Source organism: Gobius niger (assembly GCF_951799975.1).
Source record: "Gobius niger genome assembly, chromosome: 4".
Lineage (NCBI taxonomy): Eukaryota > Metazoa > Chordata > Actinopteri > Gobiiformes > Gobiidae > Gobius > Gobius niger.
The window spans coordinates 11,540,460-11,562,544 of NC_136855.1; the positions used below are offsets into that span (position 1 = coordinate 11,540,460).

At 42.0% G+C, this 22,085-nt stretch overlaps 3 protein-coding genes across 7 annotated transcripts in view; 2 read left to right on the forward strand and 1 right to left on the reverse strand.

The window, feature by feature from the left end:
• Window positions 1–5,853, forward strand: part of kifc3 (kinesin family member C3) — a 59,052-nt gene extending 53,199 nt beyond the window's left edge. For 2 of the 4 annotated variants that reach the window (XM_079555024.1, XM_079555023.1), the window contains exons 21-22: window positions 522–637; window positions 5,205–5,853. In XM_079555024.1, coding sequence (XP_079411150.1) covers window positions 522–637; window positions 5,205–5,213 — 125 coding nt within the window. In that variant the 3' untranslated portion in view covers window positions 5,214–5,853. The remainder of the gene's footprint in view (window positions 1–521; window positions 638–5,204) is intronic. The other 2 variants (XM_079555025.1, XM_079555026.1) reach the window with 2 other exon arrangements.
• Window positions 5,854–9,547: 3,694 nt separating this feature from the next.
• LOC306962212 (uncharacterized protein) lies at window positions 9,548–12,149 on the forward strand. The gene is made up of 5 exons (XM_079555301.1): window positions 9,548–9,741; window positions 10,034–10,122; window positions 10,726–10,855; window positions 10,923–11,047; window positions 12,050–12,149. The coding sequence occupies exons 1-5, from the start codon at window positions 9,705–9,707 to the stop codon at window positions 12,128–12,130; spliced, it is 462 nt and encodes a 153-aa protein (XP_079411427.1). The 5' UTR covers window positions 9,548–9,704; the 3' UTR covers window positions 12,131–12,149.
• Window positions 12,150–12,298: 149 nt separating this feature from the next.
• The window catches only part of plekhg4 (pleckstrin homology domain containing, family G (with RhoGef domain) member 4), a 69,053-nt gene continuing 59,266 nt past the window's right edge, over window positions 12,299–22,085 (reverse strand). For both annotated transcript variants that reach the window (XM_079555016.1, XM_079555015.1), the window contains 12 exons: window positions 19,483–20,432; window positions 18,934–19,183; window positions 17,272–17,361; window positions 16,531–16,761; window positions 16,033–16,203; window positions 15,772–15,952; window positions 15,103–15,219; window positions 14,756–14,897; window positions 14,583–14,683; window positions 14,307–14,503; window positions 12,674–12,731; window positions 12,299–12,567 (listed from right to left, as the gene is read on the reverse strand). In XM_079555016.1, the coding sequence (XP_079411142.1) occupies window positions 12,693–12,731; window positions 14,307–14,503; window positions 14,583–14,683; window positions 14,756–14,897; window positions 15,103–15,219; window positions 15,772–15,952; window positions 16,033–16,203; window positions 16,531–16,761; window positions 17,272–17,361; window positions 18,934–19,183; window positions 19,483–20,432 (2,469 nt within the window). In that variant the 3' untranslated portion in view covers window positions 12,299–12,567; window positions 12,674–12,692. The remainder of the gene's footprint in view (window positions 12,568–12,673; window positions 12,732–14,306; window positions 14,504–14,582; window positions 14,684–14,755; window positions 14,898–15,102; window positions 15,220–15,771; window positions 15,953–16,032; window positions 16,204–16,530; window positions 16,762–17,271; window positions 17,362–18,933; window positions 19,184–19,482; window positions 20,433–22,085) is intronic.

The window sequence follows — 22,085 nt, forward strand, 5'->3', positions numbered from 1 at the left end:
TTATTTAGCTGGAGTTTATCTCACATTCATTTAATTTTTTATTGATTGATTTTTATAATCTGATGCATTTTTATTTGGTTTCATTGTGGTTTTATTGTGTTGTAGGTGGTATAAGTATATACCGGGTGAAACAGTTGTTTTTACATTTACTGTACATATATGTGCGGCACTTTTGTTTTGTAATATGTGCATGAAAAGTAATAAAGTGGATTGGATTGGTGTGTAACGCAGAAAACACTGACGCGATCACTGCTGCTTCCTCTGGTTAAAAAAAAAAAATGAATCCTGCATGATTAGTAATTATAATGTAATTTGCTTGAAATTATGATTGAAACATGTTAAAGACTTTCCAATCGTAAAGTAGATTCTGCTAAACTGAAAACCAGCCAATAGCTTCAGATTTTGACATTAACCTTGATGTTTTAGAGCTTTTTACCTTGTTTCAACAACAATTATGGTACAATTGTGTAAACTGAACTTGAACTCTGCGCAGTGATTTCAGACACAGGTTTTGTCTTTAGCCCAGATCCAGGTGTGTTTCCCATCTGTTCCTCTCTGTTCCTCATTCTGTCATCTGATTGGCCGGCCGACAGACAGGCAGGTAGACAGAGCCGGCCCATTGGTGGACGGTGGGCAGGTAGGTTGGGGCTCGGAGAAGCCAGTTTTGGTGGAAAAGCTTAGCATGGACGTGCTCGGCATGGCATGGCCCCCTCCTCCCCTCCCCCACATGACGTCAGTGTGGACCCCAACATTTAACACCCCCTTCTCCGCCCCGGCTCCCCCCAAACACTGTGGTTCTAACATTAACACCCCCTTCCCCGCCCTCGCTCCCCCCAAACACTGTAGCTCTAACAGAGAGACTGAGGGGCTCCACCGAAGGCCCCAAGCGCGAGTGTCCACAGCCTGTTCTGAAAGTATAACAATGTTTGGTCAGTCAGTGACGACACCGCAGTTTATTTTATTCAAGATTTATTGTTTTTATTTTTACCAGAAGCCCTTATGGATTCCACATGGTCTCAGTCCTCCAGGACTTTTCTATCGTAGTAGAGATTTAAATATCGTCGACTGGGCTGAGTTGATTGAGTTGACGATGATTTCCTTCTATCTTCATTAGACGCTCTTTATCTCCTCTGTACACTGGACTCATGTCATGGGAGCAGCAGCAAAATCCACTCTTTAGAGCAGGGGCATCAAAATCATTTTGGGTCGCGGCCAAAATTTGGCTCCCCTGGCGCTTCGCGGGCCACATACAACGTAAACAGAGAAATACTGAATCCTGGCAGTAGCCTAATAAATGATAATGACTTACACTTGTATTGCACTTTACAAGCCGGTGTCACAAGCTTCTCAAAGTCCTGCATTGTAGATGTTGTAGATGCTTTTACTCCACACTCAGTGGTGGTAAAGCTGCCATTGTACCCACAGCCACCCTGGGGCAGACTGACCATTTACCACATGGCTAATGTGTTGTTTAGATCCTGATGTTATGTTAGTGCTTCTACTGGGAATTGTTTCCTATTTAAAATTGTGGTTTCCCCTAGAGGCTGGAGTGACAGCCTGATAAACCACACCCACCTTCTTTCTGCGCAAAAGAAGGTGGGTCTGGCCACACACGGTAAACAAGTTGCTGATTGGCGGCTAAGGCCTAGCCGCTTCACTTCATATTTTTTGATTTGTACTACGGCTGTCGTCACGTCCACTAATTGGTTTATTTCACTGACAATCTGTGCGTGTTAGATCCGCCCGTTCAAACTACTCCAATTGCTCTGTGACCAGACTAATTCCCTCCGTGGAATGGACAGGGAAGAGTATGGCAGAGCCAGGCAAGTGGAGTGAGCATTCTGGTTATTTATTTAAAAATTCTTAACTAGACTAGACTTCTTTTTTTTTTTTTTTTTACATTTTCAGGAATGCAAGTCATGGGTCAAATTAAATCGCCTTGTGTTTTACGTATGTGCTTTAGAGCCTTTCACTATGTCAGTGTTCTCTCAAAAACATACCTATAGGTGTGTGGCTATTCATAGCAGCGCGGCGGCAGTTTTCATAAATTCCCCCTACATATCCAGAAAATGCTTTTCCTCGCCTTTCTTAATCTTCTCATTGCAAAGTAAAAACACTTGCCTTCACTTCACTTCAGCTACACGAGCCAAGCGTGAATTTTTCTCTTTTCTTTCCCCTCCCGCTTTATTAACAGCTTCACAGCGAAGGAGGAAAGAGTAAGGGCTTCTTTTAGCTAAGCCTGAGCATGGAGGATCAGGAAGTGAAAGTACTGGATGTTTAGTTGTTTTGGATCAATATTGTATTTCTAACCAACAAAATGTGAGATGGTAAAAAAAGATGTGTTTGCCCCAACCCAGAACAAGAACTTCTAACAAGTTAGTGTTAGAAGGGTGAGTTTTGGCCTGATCCCTCCTCTCAGGTTAAAGGAATAGGCCACCTTTTTACATACTGAGATATGCTCTTACCTCACTTTAGTCGAGTTAATATATCCCCGTCTGGTCTTTGTCCGTGCGCTCTGTCACACAAACGGAGCACATACGCAGCCTCTCCCACATGTCATATAGCTCCAAAAAAGCTCACGATAGAAGCTACCAAGCTCTTCCACGTGTTCCCTATTTAAATAAAGTTACGTGAAGTGTTTTCAAGCGAAGTATATTTACACAGAAATGTAGCATGTCGATTTTATAAGCAAATAAAAAGGGGGACTATATTGTGAGGCGTAATGATACGAGGAGCAAAACGTCCGCGAAGTAACTCCTAAAGACTTCCCCGCTCACTTCCGTCAATAACCTTTAGGAGTTACTGCGCGGACGTTTTACTCCTTGTATCATTACGCCTCACAATATAGTCCCCCTTTTTATTTGCTTATAAAATCGACATGCTACATTTCTGTGTAAATATACTTCGCTTGAAAACACTTCACGTAACTTTATTTAAATAGGGAACACGTGGAAGAGCTTGGTAGCTTCTATCGTGAGCTTTTTTGGAGCTATATGACATGTGGGAGAGGCTGCGTATGTGCTCCGTTTGCCTGGCAGAGCGCACGGACAAAGACCAGATGGGGATATATTAACTCGGCTAAAGTGAGGTAAGAGCATGTCTCAGTATGTAAAAACGGTGGCCTATTCCTTTAAATGAAGCTTGTGTGTATAACCAGTGTTACATTTTGACTACAAGAGCAAGAAGAGGTTTCTGAAGATGGAAGCAAAACATTTTTAACTCGGTCAGCCCAGTCCTGTTGAAAATAATTCAATCTGTCCTACATTCTCACTTTAGAAACCTGATACTACTACTACTTCATAGTTGCTCATTTATAAGCAAAATAATTCATCTTTATTGAGAGGGAAACACGATTACTATCCACATCTGCAGACCTGATCAAATGATCACATCTGTGTTCATACTGACCAGGGTTATTCAGATTTAAATGTGTGATAGGAGCAAAAGGATGGATCACTGACCAAGCATCACCTTTCGTCTGAACAGGTGCCGAGTGAGTGGACGAATGAATGAACTTTGTGGCTCTCACTTCACTCTCTGCTCATTTCTGTTGCTCTGTGTCGCCTGGCCCTGTGCTGAGGAGCAAAGAAGTGTGGGAAATCTAACTCTGTGTTCACTATTAATCAAAGATGGAAATGTACGGGACTGTTGTCGAGTAATTAGTAATAGCTTTGATTATTAATGCCAATTAATGCACCTTGTTTTTTGTTTATCGCTTGTAGATACAGTTGTTCTGTTTAGCGACATGAATAATGGTCCAGAGACAAGAGGTTAAAATCTTTTTCGTGATATAAATGGATATTGATGATGGGTAGAAGGAGTAGATGGATGTTGCGTCTAAAGCTGCTGGAAACTAGAGGGGTAGAGAATTATGGAAAAGACTAAAGTAAATGGCTGACGTTTCCTACATTTCCCCCCTCTTTTGGATACTTTGAGGAAATAACTTAATACAGTACTTTAATATATCTGTGTTCTGATTTTCTTCAGCATAATCACAAACAACAAAAGAAATATAGACGTCGATCGGGAAGGTGAAGAATCAGAATGTTGAAAATGCAAAATGGACCACTACTAACTATAGCCTTTGGGGTTTTTCTGAAGGGACTGGAGAGATCGTGGTAGCTTACATGTTACACCTCGATTCATCAGGCTGGTATTACAAGATTTCTCCAAAACAAGACATGAACAATCATGAGTGAATGGTGCAAAGAGCTAGCAACATGGAAATAAGATGGGAAACTTATACACAAATCGTCTAGTGGAAACGTTTGTGATTCTAGAATGGCAGCCATGTTTTTTTGTTAAAATAAGATGTAGGGAACATATTTTCTGAATATGCCACTATTGTATCGCCTTTGTTTCTTTTTATTGGAGGAATAAAATGCAAATGTAAACAGAAAAGTAGCTTTTTCAGTTATTGACAATATTTTATTAAACAAGAGGAGTATAGAGGAGTAAAGATGGACGCTCTAACTGAACTGGTTGATATTGAAGTGGAGCATATGGAGCTTAAAAAACGTATTTTGGTGCCTCAGTTTTGATATTTTACGTTTTATCATTTGAAAATATGTCTCTGTAATAATTAAATAGTAACAATGAAAAGCAGATGAAAGAGCTGGTAAAAATCTTGACTGGGGCTCCTCCTGCTGGCAGCTATAGGAATAATTTTCTTTAATGACTTTATGGTTGTGGGAAGCTCAAGAGTTTTTGGGTTTGAACAATGACGCGAGTGTAATCAGGAAGAACAGAACGAGGCGCCGACACTGTAGAAGAAGAAACAGCTAAATTGAACAGCTTTGTCCGAGGATTAACTCAAAACTGCATGAATGTTGTGACTAATCCAGGTCTGTTTTTGTTGAGGTTTAAACCATTTTTAGTTTAATGTTGTTCCCTCGTAAGTCTATTTTGCATCATATGTCCATTTTAAGTTCATTCTAATATCTTAAACCCAGAGATGTCACGTGTGAAGGTCGAATATTATTCTTTAAATATGTTCCCCTAAGATCTTAAAAACATGTTTGCCAGCGCTTTACTTTCCGGAGCCACAAAAGTGATTTCCAGGCCCGTTTTTTCACTTGAACATTATTATTTTTATGATTTCAACAACACCAAACTAAAACACAGAAGACAACAGTTCCTTTATTTCCATCCACATTGACGTCCCCATTGAACCACTGACTCAAATGTCTCCTCTCCTTTTGCAGGACGATTGAAGCTCACTGCCTAAAGAAGCTTCGGGACACCCCACTCCGACCCCCCTCTTCACCCTCCCACGGAGCAATGGAGCTCATAGAAATCTGAAGGTGCTGGTTTTTTGAGCAAATAAAACTTCAAAAGCTGCTTCTCGCAAACTTGGAACAATGAACAGCTTCGTGGACTGGCTTTTTTCCTCCTCCTCCTCTTTGTGAATCGTCCATTTCAGTATATACTTTCCCCGATCACAGTATTCCTCATTATTTTATTGTACAGCCGCACTTTAACCTTAGCTAACGCTCTAACCCGAAAAGTGGTTGATTTTATAATAATATATGCATCGTATTTATGTGTTTGATGCTTTAATTTTGATACCATCGGGAAGGACTCGGACCGGTGGGACGTCGTGATAATGAAGGACGACTTTTTGTTTTTGGACTTGAAATGGCTTCTTTTTTTTACCTTTAACTAGCACCGGATTGTAATAATAGATCGGTCTCTGTCTGAATGTGCAGCTCCTGTGTTATACAGCAACGGCAACAAACTGAGATCAGCGTTGCCAGCTCTGCGAGTACATTTCACCTTAATTTTCCCATAGACTTTAAAATCTTAAAGGCACATCATGCAACTTTTTAGGCAGGACAAAAAAAGGTGGTATTTGTGCGTATTTGATCCAGCAGCTGTATGAGTGGTCAGCATGAGTGGTTGGCGCCTTTACTTTCACGGACGGCGGCCTTTACGACGCTCCAGGATCAGTGGTTTTGTAGGTTTTCTGGTGGGCGGCTCCGTCAGCAGAGAAAACCTTCCAAACAATTGACCCTGGAGCGTCCTAGAGACCACTGCGGTGGAAAGTAAAGGCGCCGTGCTGACCACTCATGCTGACCACTCATGCTGACCACTCATGTTGACCACTCATGTCGCTGCTGAGTCACTACAAGGTCAAATACCTGAAACATGAAAAGTTGCATGTTGCACCTTTAATGACCACAATCAATGTGATCATTTTATTTCCCCAAAAAGTATCGGTGCTGTCGGTCAAAATGCTTTTAGACTTTGATGATTTGTAGAAGTTTGTTCAGTAGCCTATTGTCGGTCTCAAATCAGGCTAATTGTCCGACATGTATAAATATATTAACACATTGTAATAACTACACCTTATTTAGCCTCATTTTAATAAATGATGAAGTATTGCTCATTAACTACTTAACTACTGCAGTTAATGCCTAACTCATGATGAAGAGTTCTTCACATTATTCATTGTGAAGCATTTATTAAGTGTCAGTCACACTAAACCTATGAAATGTTAATGATGAACTAAATGTCAACTCATCGTTTATTAAGGTTAAAGAAGGTGTAGTTATTATGAAATAAGAAACCCAGTCAATCTGAGTTTTTCTAGCTCATAAAAAAATTAAAAAAATAGGGTTGACTTGTTTCCTTGTAGCTGAATAGATTTAATCTGCTAACTATCTATTTATTGAAAGGTCTGTCGTCATGGTAGGGCTGCACAATTTAGTAAAAAATATCTGATTGTGATTTTGGATGAGCTTTCTCATTCTGTAGCATTAATACTGACAGCAAAAGAGAAACACAAACTGCTAAAATCATACAAAACCGTGCATTTCAGTTTGTGTTGCTCAAAACGACATTGTTTCATAGATGATAAATCCCAATCGAACTTTGACATTTTCAGAGTTGCAGCATCTAAATAGTTTTACATTTTGCCAGTTTGAATTGCATTTAATTGTGCAGCCCGAATTCATGGGAAATTTACTTTTGGAACTAAACGTGGGTGGGCAATATAAAGCAATACCAAGAAGCCGTCCCCTGATGCTATCCTTTTGAGAAGATGTTTTTTACAACATGTCTTCCACAGATCTGGGGGGGGGGCTTCTTGTGTCATAAATCTGTTGCCGTGCGCTGTTGGAAACTGTGCTTGAAGTGGAGACGCGAAAAGCTGCTTCTTCTCGTTGTTGATTTGAGTCGTGACTGGTCCGTCTGCTCGCTCTGTGTCTGCGGCTTTCTACAGTCTGTCATTTTTTTGTATCATTTTTAATAAACACATCAAAACCATATCGTGTCGTCATCGGTGCCATTTCTTTGACTCTGGGACCGGATCTGACCGGAAATGAGGTACGTTATCTAGAGCGCACGCTGAGGGGTTTAGAAAAGAGGACACGAGGACAAGATATCCTGAATTCTGTATGCAAACATGCCTTTGGTCATTTGAAAGCTAAGTTCAGTCACTAGGGGCTGCACTTGTGCTGATTGTGCCTAACCTTAACCAAGTGCATTTTCTCCAGTTTGGAATTGCTCAAAATCTAAGACCTTCTTGACCGGAGTTTACAGGCCAGAGTAACGCCTCATTTGAAAGCTAAGGCCTACGAAACTGATCGAAGCTTTTTAGTTGTGTTGTCGCCACAATTTTGTCACATATTTGAAGTGTTTTTGTCGTGTTTTCATAGGTTTATTGTTGTGTTTTTGATGCTTGTTGCTTTTTAATCACTTTTTTCCATCCCTTTTTTTTGTTGTGTTTTTGACATTGCTTTTTGGACACACTTTTGTTGCGTTAGCGTCACGTTTTTGTCACTTTTTTGTTGCTATTCCGGCGCGTTTTCATCTCTTTGACGCTTTTTTTTTCCAAGAAGCTTTTTGATTTGGGTAAAGCCAAACTGGAGAAAATGTGCTCGGTTCAGGTGGTCGTTAAAAGAGGATAAATTAAGAGAAAAAGAAATCCCCACACTCAAAACTTGATGAAAAATCTTAATTTACTTGAAATAAAACTGTTTTATTGAAACAAATGTACTTATTTCAAGAAAATGTGACTTATTTCAAAATGACTATGAGTGTGAGGCTCGTTTTACCTTCTAACCGTCCTGAGAGTCACAACAACGATCGACATTATGCCAAAGGTTTGTTATTGTGCATGTGCAGAAGTGGATCAGCAGCACATTATTTCCTCACACAGATTCCTCTGATTTGCAGATCAGATTTGGGGCCCTAATACAGTAACACACCTTCAACATTAGGGTTGACATGCCCTCAAATCTTTATGCAAATGTACCGCACTGTCTTTGTTAAGTGATCCCCCTCCTCTGTCCCAAAATAACACGCTACTTATTTACCTTTTGGTTTACTTCCTGGTTCACCTGCGTGTCTCCATGACAACCCGTAAACAGTGGCTGTGTGCGTCGGGACGTCCTGCACCTGAACTTCAGAGGAGTGGGATCTTAAATTGAGAGCGGGGTCGCGTGAGGCAACTGGGGGAGGACGGAGGTTTAACGTTTCACTGGGCGACTCGGGAGGATCCTTCACCTGCAGCGGGGAACGTGTGAGGAAGGACTTTTACTACTTTATTTGAGTTTGTTTTACTGCCTCAGTGCTTTCTTCAGTATTTACACCACTATAGGCTGGACCCAGTTGCAATGGAGCAAAATGTATCTTATTGCTGCTATTTAATCTTTAAACGGTTCTTCATTTTTATAGTCATGATGATTTAGCATTTTCATTGTGCAGTTTGTGGTGAAGGAAAGTAGAGTGGAGAAGGCACAATGGTACAATCTCTAAATACAATAAATAACAAACTGGGCTCAAAAATGCTGTTGACAATGAGGTGAACTTTAGTCATGCCAGTTTGTCTGTTTCTACTTGTGACTTACTGTCTGATTAGTTTAGTGGCTTGAGTAAGTGTATCTTGTTACTTTGCACTTCTCGTTATTGCGCAGTGTGAAATGTGAGTAATTCACACCCAACTCTGGGCGTCTCCATGTCTCCTCCAGGTCCTACATATTAAAGTCCAGATGAAGAGCAGCGAAGATGGTGAGTCTTTAACCTCTTAACCCCCACCTGAACTGAACCAGTCTAAAAGCTTTATGGGAAAAGTGACAAAAAAAGTTACGAAAATGAGACAAAAATGTGTGACAAGAAAAGTGACAAAAAGTGATGAAAAAGTTACGTAATCAGTGCCTTGTGATGCTTTTGTGGGGGAAGATGAGCGGCCTCTTCGTTCAGCGCTGAGGTCCGGACCCACCAGGACCACCAACCGAGTCCACTTTGGTCCAGGGGCGGAGTCTGGGGTCTCACCTGAGAGGAGGCGGGGCTTTGCAGGTGATGCGGGCGTGGCCTCACCTGAGAGGAGGCTGTGCTCTGCAGGTGATGTGGGCGTGGCCTCATCTGAGAGGAGACGGGGCTCTGGAGGTGATGCGGGCGTGGTCTCACCTGAGAGGAGGCGGGGCTCTGCAGGTGATGCGGGCGTGGTCTCACCTGAGAGGAGGCGGGGCTCAGCAGGGGATACAGGCGTGGCCTCACCTGAGAGGAGGCGGGGCTCTGCAGGTGATGTGGGCGTGGCCTCACCTGAGAGGAGGCGGGGCTCTGCAGGTGATGCGGGCGTGGCCTCACCTGAGAGGAGGCGGGGCTCTGCAGGTGATGTGGGCGTGGCCTCACCTGAGAGGAGGCGGGGCTCTGCAGGTGGACTGTGTGCAGCTTCACCAGCAGGGGGCAGCACAGAGTTGATGGAGACACGCTGCAGACTGATGGCACTCACTTCAGGTTAGAAGCTCATGGTTGTTGTAGCAATGCATTGAGAATATTGGCTGAAATTGGATACATTTGAGACAAAAAGAAAGTGTATGCTTGGATTTTTAATGTTATTGTGTGATTGGAATGTTTGAAAATGTTAAATTAAATGAATGTGCAATATGTCGCTCTGTCATACCTGAAAGAACATGTGGAGAACATCCTGAGAGGAGTTTTAGAGCCGTTGTTCCTCCACATCTTCAGTGTTGTTTTCATTGTAGCTCCCAGACGACGGTAAAGTTGTGTTTTGTGTTTAATGTTTCAGATCTGACAGAAGCCACTCACTCTCAGGACGGTCCCGCTCTGGAGCTGTGGAACAGTTTGACCTGTGTGTCCAGACACAAACCACTGCAGGTCAGACACAAAAACAACAAACCGATCATCATTTTGGCCTCGGTGAATCTCCAGTGAACGGAACCTTTTCACAATTAGGGAAATTTACGTTTTAACAAATGTAATCTGTAAAGCAAGAGTTTTTTTCATCCTATTTGATGCTGTATTTGATATTCACAGTTAAGTCCAAATTAACCTCTTACCCCCCGCCTAAACCGAGCGCATTTTCTCTAGTTCGGCTTTGCCCAAATCTAAAGGCTTCTCAACTGGAGAGGTTGAATAGTGTTGAAAATAAAGAAAAGCTTTGACCGGTTCTTATATCAGTACGTGGCAAAAAATGTGCAGCTGTTGGATAATCACTTACAATATTACAAACTTTACACAGGCTGTACATATTTTACTAAACCTTCTGTGTGTTTAGAACTTGTGTTTTAACCAACAAGCTAAAGGCTAATGTTAACTTGCTAACATATGTTTAAACTGCTCCACATTGTGAAAGGTTTTATGAAAGGTTTGCAAAAGTTTTCATTTGCATCATAATGTTGATAAGTAGAAGTCTTTACTGTACATTGGCCAGCAGGAGCTTAGCCAAAACCACTCCTTCACAGAGTCTGCATATTTCAGGATAGAGGAGCGCCCCCTGGTGGTCCGTGTGGGGTGTCACACATGTCTGCGGCGCTGGGACGACTCCTGGAGCTGGTGGAGAAGAACTGGGCTGGACCCAGGTCTCTACAAAGAAACGCTGCCTTCCTCGGTAAACGGACAGTAGATTTTAACTGTAGGATTCATGTTTTCTCATAGTTTTTGTTGGACTGTTTCAGAAGGAGCCTATGACCTGCTGTCGGAGCTGATGGCTCAGCCAGATGAAGGCGGAGTTAGGTTAAAGCCGGGGAACAGTGAAGTGACGGTGCTCAGGAGGAGACTGGAGAGAAGTGAACAGCAGCTGGTGAGTGTCAGCGAAGACTACAGAGATCTACTATTCTTTAATAGACTTGACATTTGATATTCAACTCATTCACTACAAAGACCAAATTATGGTCGGTGCTATTTGTGTTTGGTCCACATATTTAATTTTAGCATTGGGGAGTTACTCTGGCTATAGCAAACTGCCTTTGCTCTGCCAGATCCCGTCAGACCTCAGAAGCTAAGCAGAAGGGCCTGGTCGGTACATGGGTGGGGGTCCGTTTGGTAACACCGGGAAGCCTGGGTGAATGTAGTGAGTGAGTGGTTGGTGGTGGTCGGAGGAGCCCATGGCGCAGACTGGTTGCCTCTCTTCTGTCAGTCTACCTGCTGCCTTGGCAGCTGTGGCTACAATAGTAGCTTACCAACACCAAGTATGGAGTGAATGAATAATGCACAAAATTGTAAAGTGACTTTGAGCGTCTGGAAAAGAGCTATATGAGACTAATGCATTATTATTATTATAATTATTATTATAGTAACAGAAGTATATAGAATATGTATTTAAGTAAGTAAGTTAGTGTTTTATTGTCATTGTACAAGCGTACAACAAAATCATGTTCAGGTGCCGCAGCAGCAGCTCAGCCGTGTATTTAGAATACACATTTTGAGTAACTGTATTCTGGTACAGTTATTCTTTCAATGTATCACTACATTTCAGCTGCATAATCAGAAGGAAGAAAAAAATCAAAAGAGCCGGGAAGCAGTTTAGTAACGGAATACATTACAAAATACATTTTAGGCCAAGTATTCTCCCCAACACTTGGCTATAAAACCACATTAGAAGAGCATGTGATGCATTTGTAAATCCACACAAATTGCATTTTTATTACAAAATAAAGTGAAAATATTATTTTGAACGGGACACAGCACTTACTCCAACCGTCCGGCGCACAATAACAGACCCACAATAAGACACAACATGCACATCTTTGATCTGTTTAATCATGTCAAAGACTCTTGATGTTTATGGCGTTTACTTTTTCAGGAGCGGATGAAGAAACGTTTGGTGGTGACATTAAAAGAAAACTATGAACTGAAACGACAGAGGGACTTCCTTAATCAATGACAACCATCTTTTAGCACTGCACAAATAAAGATGATTTACTTGGTTAATTTCCTTTTAATGTCCTCTATCACACATGACACATTTAGTATTTCAAACCGAGGTGTTCCCTGTTATTCTTTCAGTGCTTCAATGTAAAAGAAATGTGTAATGCAGTCAGTTTTCCCAAAGTTGTGTTTATTTTCAAGTAGAAAGTTCCAGCCGATATTTACACTCATGTACAGACGATCCGCTCCAAGCTACAGCTATGGAAGACTTTAACATCAACACAGAAACAAACTCATCTTTATAAACTATGACTGTTTAAATATTTACAAAACAAACTACTGGAACTGTAGCTCCGAACAGATAAATAACAAAATACTTTCAACAATAAAAAAAAACAAAAACAAACTAAAAGTGAATCTTTAACAGTGCTCTCTCTGTGTCTGCGTCAGGACCTGTGGGACAAAGGAAACACCAGTGAAAATGGGTCCAATCGATTTCACTTTAACAGCCAAATATGCAGAATTACTTTAAAGATATTAAGAAGAAACTGTTTCTTACAATTGAACTCCTCGGCGGATCACACTATGGTTGCCGGACTGATGACTGGACCTCCGTTCTGGAACAAAATCAACAAGGCATAAATTATACGAGGCTCTGAAGTCTGAAAATAAACATGGCCGCACAATTTATCACAATAAATCACTGAGGTGAGATTTACACTTTTTTACACTTTATTGTAAACATAGCCAAAAAAGCAAACCAAAAGAGTAAATTTAATACATTTTTTGCCTAGCCTTAGTGCTTTTAGTATTTTTTCCAAGTTGTGTAGGAAAAGTTAATGAATGATTTGTGTTTGAATGTAGCGCAATGTGCTAAGTTGAAATGTTTTTTTCAATTTTCAAAACTCTATTATATTTTACTCATATTATCACAAAGCTCTAATAAACATTAAATATATATATATAAAAAAGTCTGAACATCCCAATGACTCCTTGAGAATCATAACAGTTGGAGAAAAGGGTGTGATTCATTTATGGAACAACAACAACAACTGGTGCTGCTTTTGAAGAAGCAGAAAATACTTTTGAAGCATAAATGTTTCGGTATTCTATATAGATTTAAGCAGGAATACGTATGTGCTGAAAATATAAGGCCCAATATGCATCAAATAGACAAAGTTACAATGTGTTCAAGTTTCAAAAAAGTAATCACTTACTGAGCCACATTAATGCAGATTATAATACAAACATAAAGCAGGACAAAACTGAACTGTTCGCAGCACAGAGAACACCAAACAGCATGTGGTGGTGCTCACTTTCTGTGTGGCACGCCAGGAAAAAGGAGTTTGCCAACACTTATTTGTTAAAATCTTAAATAAAACCTTTTTTATAGCAGAAAATCACTTTATTATGAAACTACCAAAACTCTTTCTCCAATTAGTCATGTGGATGGTTAAATATGAGGCATAAATAACTGTAGAGTATGTACTTTTAGTAACACTTTATTTTACACTACTCTTGATACATTGTACCAACCAAATGTAGTACAATGTATGTAACAACTTGTACTTATGGGTTTATACACCCAAAGGATTAAAATGTATTAATAGTTTGGAGTTACACAATGTCATATGAAAGAGTCTTATTGCATTGAATAACTCCAAAGTACTAATACACATTATTTCATTATGTATGTAATGCATTGGTACAAATTAATTCAAGATTAAAGATTCAGAAGAATCCAAATTTTCAATACACGTCGCTACAATGTATCAAGGCAAGTGTAAAATAAAGTGTAACCGTAGTTAACCCCCCCTCCCCAAAAAAAGTTTAAAAACTTGTTACAAAAAATGGTAACTTGCAAGGTAACTTTATTTATACCGCATATTTCGTACACAAGGCAACCTAATGCTCCACACTGAGTAAATCTACATTGTGACATGTAAAAAAGAAAAAAAAAGATGTTTTTTATATTTCCAAAGAAAATAAATTTAAAAAAAATCCACAAAATGATTTGTTTCTCATCTTTTATGTCACTACTGAGACATGAATCAGACTTTTACTCTCAAACAGTTACTCAGTACTCGAGTCAAATGTTATCCGTACTTTGTTCCTCTCAGTGGAGTAAACACTGGGGCTGCTCTTCCCACCTCTGACTACAATGCAGTTAACGGCGATAAGGTTGAACTCACAGTTGAAATGAATGGGCTGCTGAGGTGCTGCTTGTTGGGTGGAGTGGGGTTGGATGAGGAGGAGGAGGAGGACGAGGAGGCCTGGCTGGGGTTGGGCTCCTCCTGTAGCGCCTCCTGCAGGTGGGAGGACACACAGCCGCTGTCTGAGCCGGTGGATCCGGAGAGACAGCGGGACGACGAGCCCGAGCTTTCTGTGGCTGAGAGAAAGAGCTGTGTCAAACCGGTGTAAAAAACATTCCTTTCACGACTGCTAGAAGAGGTAAATATAAAACTCACTCATTGAAGGCTGGCTGCTGGTCTCGTGCTCCTGCTCGTCTTCCTCGATGCACGAGTTCATGAAAGAGCCCTCAGCGGTGCCAACAGGGGGCAGCGTTTGACTGTGAGAGACACAACACCATGAGATGTCTGTTCACAGGACAAACCTTTAGGGAGTAGGCGCGTGGCAGTACCTGAACATGTGCAGGTTGAGGGGTCCCAGGAGGCTGCAGGAGGACGGCCCCGGGACAGCAGAGGGGTCAGAGGTCACAGATCTCTTAAATGGGTTGGAGTGGTCGAAGACAGAGACGGCTATAGACGCTCTGGTTCGGGCACCTGTGAAAACATCAATATTGTTAAGTACAAAGCAGTGATAAAGAGTGACAATTTTGCCAAGTAGTAAATTTACTGTCTACATTAATTAATACGTTAAATACATTATTTTTGGAGGATTGCGTGAGAAAATGTACAACTTGATCAAAACCGGTTTAATATAGTGAGAAGTGCCGTTCTGCTTGATTGGTTTAGTCTCTTGTGTTACCTCTGCTCTTCATGATGTAGTGCACAGCCCGGTCGCTGATGGCGGCGTCGCTCGGCTGAATGTCCAAAAACGGTTTGTTCCCGACGCCCATCGACACCATCTCCTTCAGTCGCATCTCTGGAAGACACATGTACACTTGAGAAAACAGCGTTGGGGATCACAAATTTATTAAACGCTCATCAGGTAGTACTGTTGAGCGAGGTGGTAATCAAAATATACAACAGATTGTCAGATCCTGAAGCTTTCTATCACAAAGGTCTGCGAACACCCCACAAAAGCTGCACATATCCCGGACTAAACCAGGTCTAAACCATGCCCAGCTTTACAGACCCTGAGTCATCTCGCATACGTTTTTTCATTGTTCATATTGAAGTGTAAACAGTGCGGAGGTGAATGTAGCAAAGCGCTTTTAACTATGGGAACACATTATCTGCACCTAGACACTAAAATGTTATTTTTTGAGGTTAATATCATGTACAATTATTAAACCTGCTGTAAAAAGTACCACCTCTTGCAATGTGTGCCAATTCATCAACCAACAAGTACCAACATGTCCAGAAAAGATTCAAACTATAAAAGGTTCTAAACTATAATAGGATATATTTACAAAACAAAGAAAGTCGTTGCTGAACATGATCCGGAGACATTTGCATATGAAGACCTGTGTACCTTTGTTCCTCGTGGCCTGAGTCCAGAGCAGGCGTGCGATTTCGTTGGTCCAGGCGTGTTTGACCTCCGCGCTGGAGGCCTGCAGGAGGAACGTCTGGTTCTTGGAGGTTCTCCGTCTGAACCAGATCTCAAAGCGCAGCCCGTCGTCTCCAGTGGACTCCGTCAGACCCACGTCAGCCGTCTGGGAAAATGAATGAAACGTCACTAAGTCTATTTGGTCTGATCGATGTACGAGCCTGAATGTTTTCACGTTGGCGCTACCTTGAAGGAGTGCTTGTAGATGTAGACGTCCAGCCCGCCCTCCATGCGTTTGGGTTTGCTGAACAGAACCAGGTCCTCGAACAGAAAGACGTGACGCTGACATTTCCTCCTCCCGCTCCAGACCGTGAACTCATCCTGACGGATCAGCTGACCCTGCTCCTTCAGATTCACCTACGGAGAGACCAAAAACATACACCATATTACAACCGAAACCGTAACAGAAATGAAAATGTTAATTACTCAGACTTCCTATTATAATCTAAGGGGAGGTTTACTATTACTACTACTAAAAAACACATTTATTTTGCTGAATATTGTTGCAAATTTATGTAATATCTAATGTAAAATTGGAAACCACTGGGGAGAAACCTAATCCCTATGGAGCACCAAAACGACAGATCAAACCATAAGAATACAAAAAAGTGACCCAAGATACAAGCCCAGGCCTAAACCAAACACTTTCTGACACATCCGATTCTCATCATTTCCGGTCCTTACGTCGCAGTCTCGGATGGCGTCCATGGCCAGCAGGTCGTTGCCGTGGCGCAGCTGAAACTTGACCATGTTTGTCGCGGCGTGCAGGTTGGCGAGCTCCGCCTCCTGGGACTGGGACACGCCCACCTCCTTGATGAGGTCGGACAGCAGCAGCGCGTATTTACTCATCCGCTGTATGGGCTTCAGGAGGTACGAGGAGAGGTCCATCTTATCCCCCAGCTCCACCTGCTTCCTCTGCGGGACGAGAGGGACAAAAAAATCAATCAAATAAATGTCCATAATGGAAAATATCCCAAAAATGTCCTGCTTTATATTATTAATATTTCAGGATTTACAGTGATATTTAAATTATTATTTGCCAATACAGACAATGATTGTTTTAGTCCTCCATACTTTAAAAAAAGACTATGACGTAGTGACATTTTTATGCAAAAAAAGTAGTTAAATTAAGAAGACGTTGGGCCTTAATTTTGACATGCCAGCATTTTCAGCAGTTAAAATACAAAACATATGCCAACTTGGTTCGTTTTACCATGACCAAGACCTCTGAATGAAGATAGAAATGTCAAGTGGTGGGAACAGGGCCGGTCTGAATGACCCGTTGAAATGGGGACACAATGGAGTAACGAGTGTCTGCGGCGCACTGACTTTTCCCTAAATATGTGAGGAATGTGGAGACAAACGGCGACCGCCCGGGGTCAAAGATCGGCCTGTGTCGGGACAGGAGAGGGGTCAGAGTCTCACCCTGAAGAAGGAGTTCCCGTGGTGGGCCAGGAGCGCGTCCGACTTGGGCTTGTTTTTGCTGTAGAGCGCGTAGAGTCCGAACTGCTCCTGCTGCAGAAAACAAAACAAAACAAGTCAATACAGCGCAGAGGAAACACATAGGGCTGCACGATACAAGAAATTGATATTTGACAACTGTCTTGAATATTGCAGTAACAATATTATTGGGATATTTTACTGAACAAGGTAAACATATTAAACAATGAAACATTTTTTTATGAAATGTGTCAATAACAAGGCTTATATAATACAAATACAGAATCAGGATCAATGAAAGCCCAAAATCATGACAAAAACTAAACTTTCGCACATTTTTCTTTCAGGAGACTTTATATAAACAAAGAAAAGAAAAATATCATATGAGTCGGTTCAAATTGCTTTCGGTATAATTTAGTTTCCTATAACACTTTTAATCACACTGAAGACTCGTATTGTATTTTCTAATACGTTCACTGCCGTTATCACTATCAGCATGTGTCCTGCGGTGCGACAATGTTTAAAATTCTAGCCATCTTCAAGAAATCTACCCGAGATTCATCGACCGAGACTGACTCTAGAATTAAGAATTTGAGAGGTTGAAAAGTTTCTCAGATGTCCTGCGGTGCGACAATGTAATTTCAAGTACATTGTGTTTCCTATACCACGTTTAATCACATTGAAGACTCATATTGTATTTTCTAATATGTTCACTAGCGTTATCAGCATGTGTCCAGCGGTGCGACAAAAAAATCAACTGACCGAGACTGACAAGACCTCTTAACTCCCACCTGAACATGTTTTCTCCAAAGGATGTAAACGCAACAAAAAAAGCTTAAAAGTGACCAAAAAAGCGACAAAAAAGACAAAAATCCAGCAAAAAATGACAAAAATCCAGCAGAAAAAAGACAAAAATCCAGCAGAAAAAGACAAAAATCCAGCAGAAAAAAAGACAAAAATCCAGCAGAAAAAGACAAAAATCCAGCGAAAAAAGACAAAAATCCAGCAGAAAAATTGACAATAATCCACCAAAAAAGTGACAAAAGAGAAGAAAAAAAGTAATAAAAAAGTGACAAAAACCCATAAGGGAAATAAAAAGTGACGACAATGGCACAGAGGAGAGAATGGATTTGGTTTTGGCGGGTGATAAGAGGTTAAGAATTTGAGAGAAGATTGAAAAGTTTCTTAGATGTCCTGCGGTGCGACAGCTCAGCTCTTAACTCATCACTTAGCGCATTTTTTATAACAAAACTAACATTAAAAGGCTTATTAGTGTTGGATGTTTAGCTTTTGCCATTCCTTTGTCCTCCTAAAGGCTTAAGATCCAATGAACACAGAGCAGCGGTAACGAGGTAAACGAAGCATTAAACATTCTGCTCCTTCCTTTTGAAGAGATTTGCGGCTGGTGTTGGTTAATGAACACTCGGCACCAGAGTAAGATCGATGTGGTTCAGTGATCACTTTTTTACTTTAAATCTGACTTTCCAGGCCTCGTAGAAGAACAAAAACCTGATAATAACAATAAAGTTGGCGAATCTTTAGCTGTGCATCTTTAACCTGCCATGCCTCGCCTTAATACGTTTCCCCGCAGTTTTAAACACCACACTTTATTTTGTGTTCCTGTGGTAGACAGAAGTGCGCCCTTACATGTCTGAGGAAGCAGTGTGGCACTCTGAGCGGGTGTTTCCAGCAGGCCTCCAGCTCCTTGAGGAAGAACTGGCTGTGGAAGTCCAGCAGCTTCTCCAGGTTCCCAAACACCATGGAGCGCTTCCCCCTCAGGTCCTGGGGCATGTCCGGCCGCTCCATCTCCGGGAAGTACTGCTGGATGATGTAGCTGAGAGAGCGCACGTACTCGCGCTCCGTGGTCACCATCTCCTCCACGATGTGCCGCAGTTTACTACGGGGAAGATACAGATGTGTAAAACATTCTAAAATGGCGAGCAAACAAATACAACGTTTGTCCTGGAATCTTACTGATAATAGATAATAGTTTACAATCACCCAAACTTTGAATATTTAGAAACATTAAGGGACTTTCTCCGGGACTAGAGGTTCTTAGCCTTCAAATGAGGAATGGCACATACAGTAAAACCTGTATTTGTATTTGTGGCCTCATCTGCAGCCCAAGCTCAGTTGTAATGCATTCTAAAAACACTAACATGGCCTAACAAACTAACAAACCCCTGACACACGCACCTCCCTCTGGGCCGCTGCTCCACCGCTGAGCTCACGCTGTTGATGCTCTGAGTGCTCGGACTCCTGGACGCAGGACCTGCCCAGCCGTGCGCTCCCGTCCTGGGGCAGAGCGTGCGGTCAGCCGCCTCTGCGCTCGACACCTCCAGCCCCTTGATGAAGACCCCCGTGTTCCCCCTGCGGGCCGGCTCGCTCAGCGTCCGCGGACTGGCTCCGTAGCGGGACGACTCCGGGGTGGGCGGGCAGTCGAAGCTCTGCGTCTTGCGTAGCTGTTGCCTCCTGCTCGTCGGCGTGAAGGACGAGGAGCAGAGGGACGGCGAGGTGAAGCTGGAGGTGAAGCTGGAGGTGAAGCTGCAGGAGGATTCGGGGCGCTGGAGGCTCGGGGCGGGTGACGGCGGGATTTCCATTGAGTCTTTTGTATTGTCCAGTGAGGTGGGGCTTCGGAATAGTCTCTGGAGCAGGGGCGTGTGCTGCGGGGTGGAGGTGACCGGTGCGGCGTTTGAAATCCTGGGCGGGGATGGAGTGGAGGAAGAACAGGTGCTGTGCCTGTCATCATCGATGCTAGGGGACATCTGAGTGGACTCCTTAGCGCCCCATAGTCCTGACAACGACTTTCTAGAAAACCCAGACGAGCTCTTGCTTTGCACCGAGTCCGAACGCCGCCGCTGGGCAGAGTCCCGCGTCCTCAAAGCCGCCTCCATTTTCCGGTCGAACATTTTTTTCGTCTCCTGACACTTGGCCCAGGCGAAGCTCCACTGCCGGACGCCGCGCTCGCCCCGCAGCTCCCCGGCCAGGGCTCGCATCTCCTGGAAGTGGGCGTCGGAGATGGGCGGGTGCAGACGGTTGTACTCCTCCAGGCAGCTGATGACCACGGGGCATTTGTCGGGCAGCGTGCAGTCCTCCATGCTGACGCCCGCTAAGTGCCGCATACCCGCCAGAGCCCAGCCATAGGCCTGCGGAGAGGAGGGAGAGTTAGACAGAGGTACATGTTCAAAAGGGAATCTCTAAACCAAGCTCGGAATAGATTATTGTGAAATATTCGGTTGATTCTTTATACGGTGGATATTTCAGCTAAATTACTTTTTCCTCTTAGGTTTGGATCATGTTTTTGAGGTCCTCTTCATTCAGCAGGTGACACTTTTTGAATTTACAGTGTGCCTAAAATGGCTTAGCAAATGACCTCAGCTGTGAGCACAAGGTTTTGTGCACTATTTGATGAAGCATGTCAATATTATCCATCCTTACAATGAAGTTAATAATAAAACAGCACTGGTTTCAGAGAGATAAGGTGTGAAATGCACTTCACTCAAATTAAAAAGCTAAGTGCAGTTTATTTGCACTTGCTTTTAGTGCAATAATGCTGCACCTACGTCAAATATGACACGAAACACCAGATCTGTCTATCATTTAGTGTACACTGCAAGTGCAAGTGGATTCTAAGCAAGTAAAAAATATCTACTATTATATCTAATATTACTATTACTTTAAGAAATAAGTTCTTATTTGTTCCCTAAAAAGTAATAATTTCTTGCCTAGCAAAGTTTTCTTGGGAAAAAAAATCTTATTTTAGGAAATAAAATCTACCCATTTCTTGTTAAGAAAAAATAAGATCACAACAACTCTTAATTTAAGAACTGATTCTCACAGAGAGATAATACATTCCATTCTTTAAAGTGTGCGGCTCAGTGGCACAGCGGTTAGGGCCTCAGCTTCACAGCTGGAAGGTCCTGGGTTACTAAATATTAGTATTTATTACGAATATTTTGCTCAAAAATGTGTGTAATTTAGAACATTTTACTTAAATCAAGCAACATTTAAGTAAAATGCCCACAATTTTTCACTAAACAAGAATGTTTTTCTTAAATGATTCCATTTTCTGAGGACATTTTGCTTAATTCTAGCTATTTATTTGCTTAAATTTAGTGCTTCTTTCTTGTTTTATGATAAGAAAAATATTCTATAAATAAGAATTCTTAGCAAGAATTTTTTTTTTACCCCATTGGCAGAATTTTTTCCTTCAAAGAAGACAAAATGTCTTATTTTAAGATTTTTTTCCTTGTTTTTAGTAGGGTACTTTTTGCAGTGTGGGGAAAGGTTTACTATTGTCCCGTGTAGAAATCTCTGCTCTGCATTTGACCCATCCTTTAACATCACTGGGGAAACCTGTCAGGAGCAGTGCCTGGGTTGTGTATGTTTTTAGGATTTGGGAATTTTTAGGAAACACAAACGGACACAAGCAAAACACGCAAACACTGAATCTCAAAAAGACTTTGACACAAGAATCGGGTCCTTCTTGCCATGAGGGAAAAGTGCTAACACAGTGCTGACACCCAAACAATTTTTATTTTTAAATGCTTTGCTACTATTGAAAACTGTCATACTGCGAGCATAAACAATCATGTTGCTTACTGTTTACATGATAGAAAGTCCCCGTGTTGGTGCATCTTAGACAATGCAACAAGTCAATGAAGCTTTTACGGCGGACAGTTGGACGGACGGCTTTGGATCTCGAGTGAAAAGATTAAACGAATGCAGAAATGTAAACCTCCAGTGGGTGTTGTGAGCTCGATGCCGGGGTAATTGCTGGGCACCTCTTTTGTCAAAAC

Coding starts and splice junctions, on each gene's coding strand:
- LOC306962212 (XM_079555301.1), top strand. CDS start 9,705: ATGGAGACACGCTGCAGACTGATGGCACTCACTTCAG. Junction 10,123..10,725: donor CCAGACACAAACCACTGCAG/GTCAGACACAAA, acceptor TGCATATTTCAG/GATAGAGGAGCGCCCCCTGG. Junction 10,856..10,922: donor AAGAAACGCTGCCTTCCTCG/GTAAACGGACAG, acceptor GGACTGTTTCAG/AAGGAGCCTATGACCTGCTG.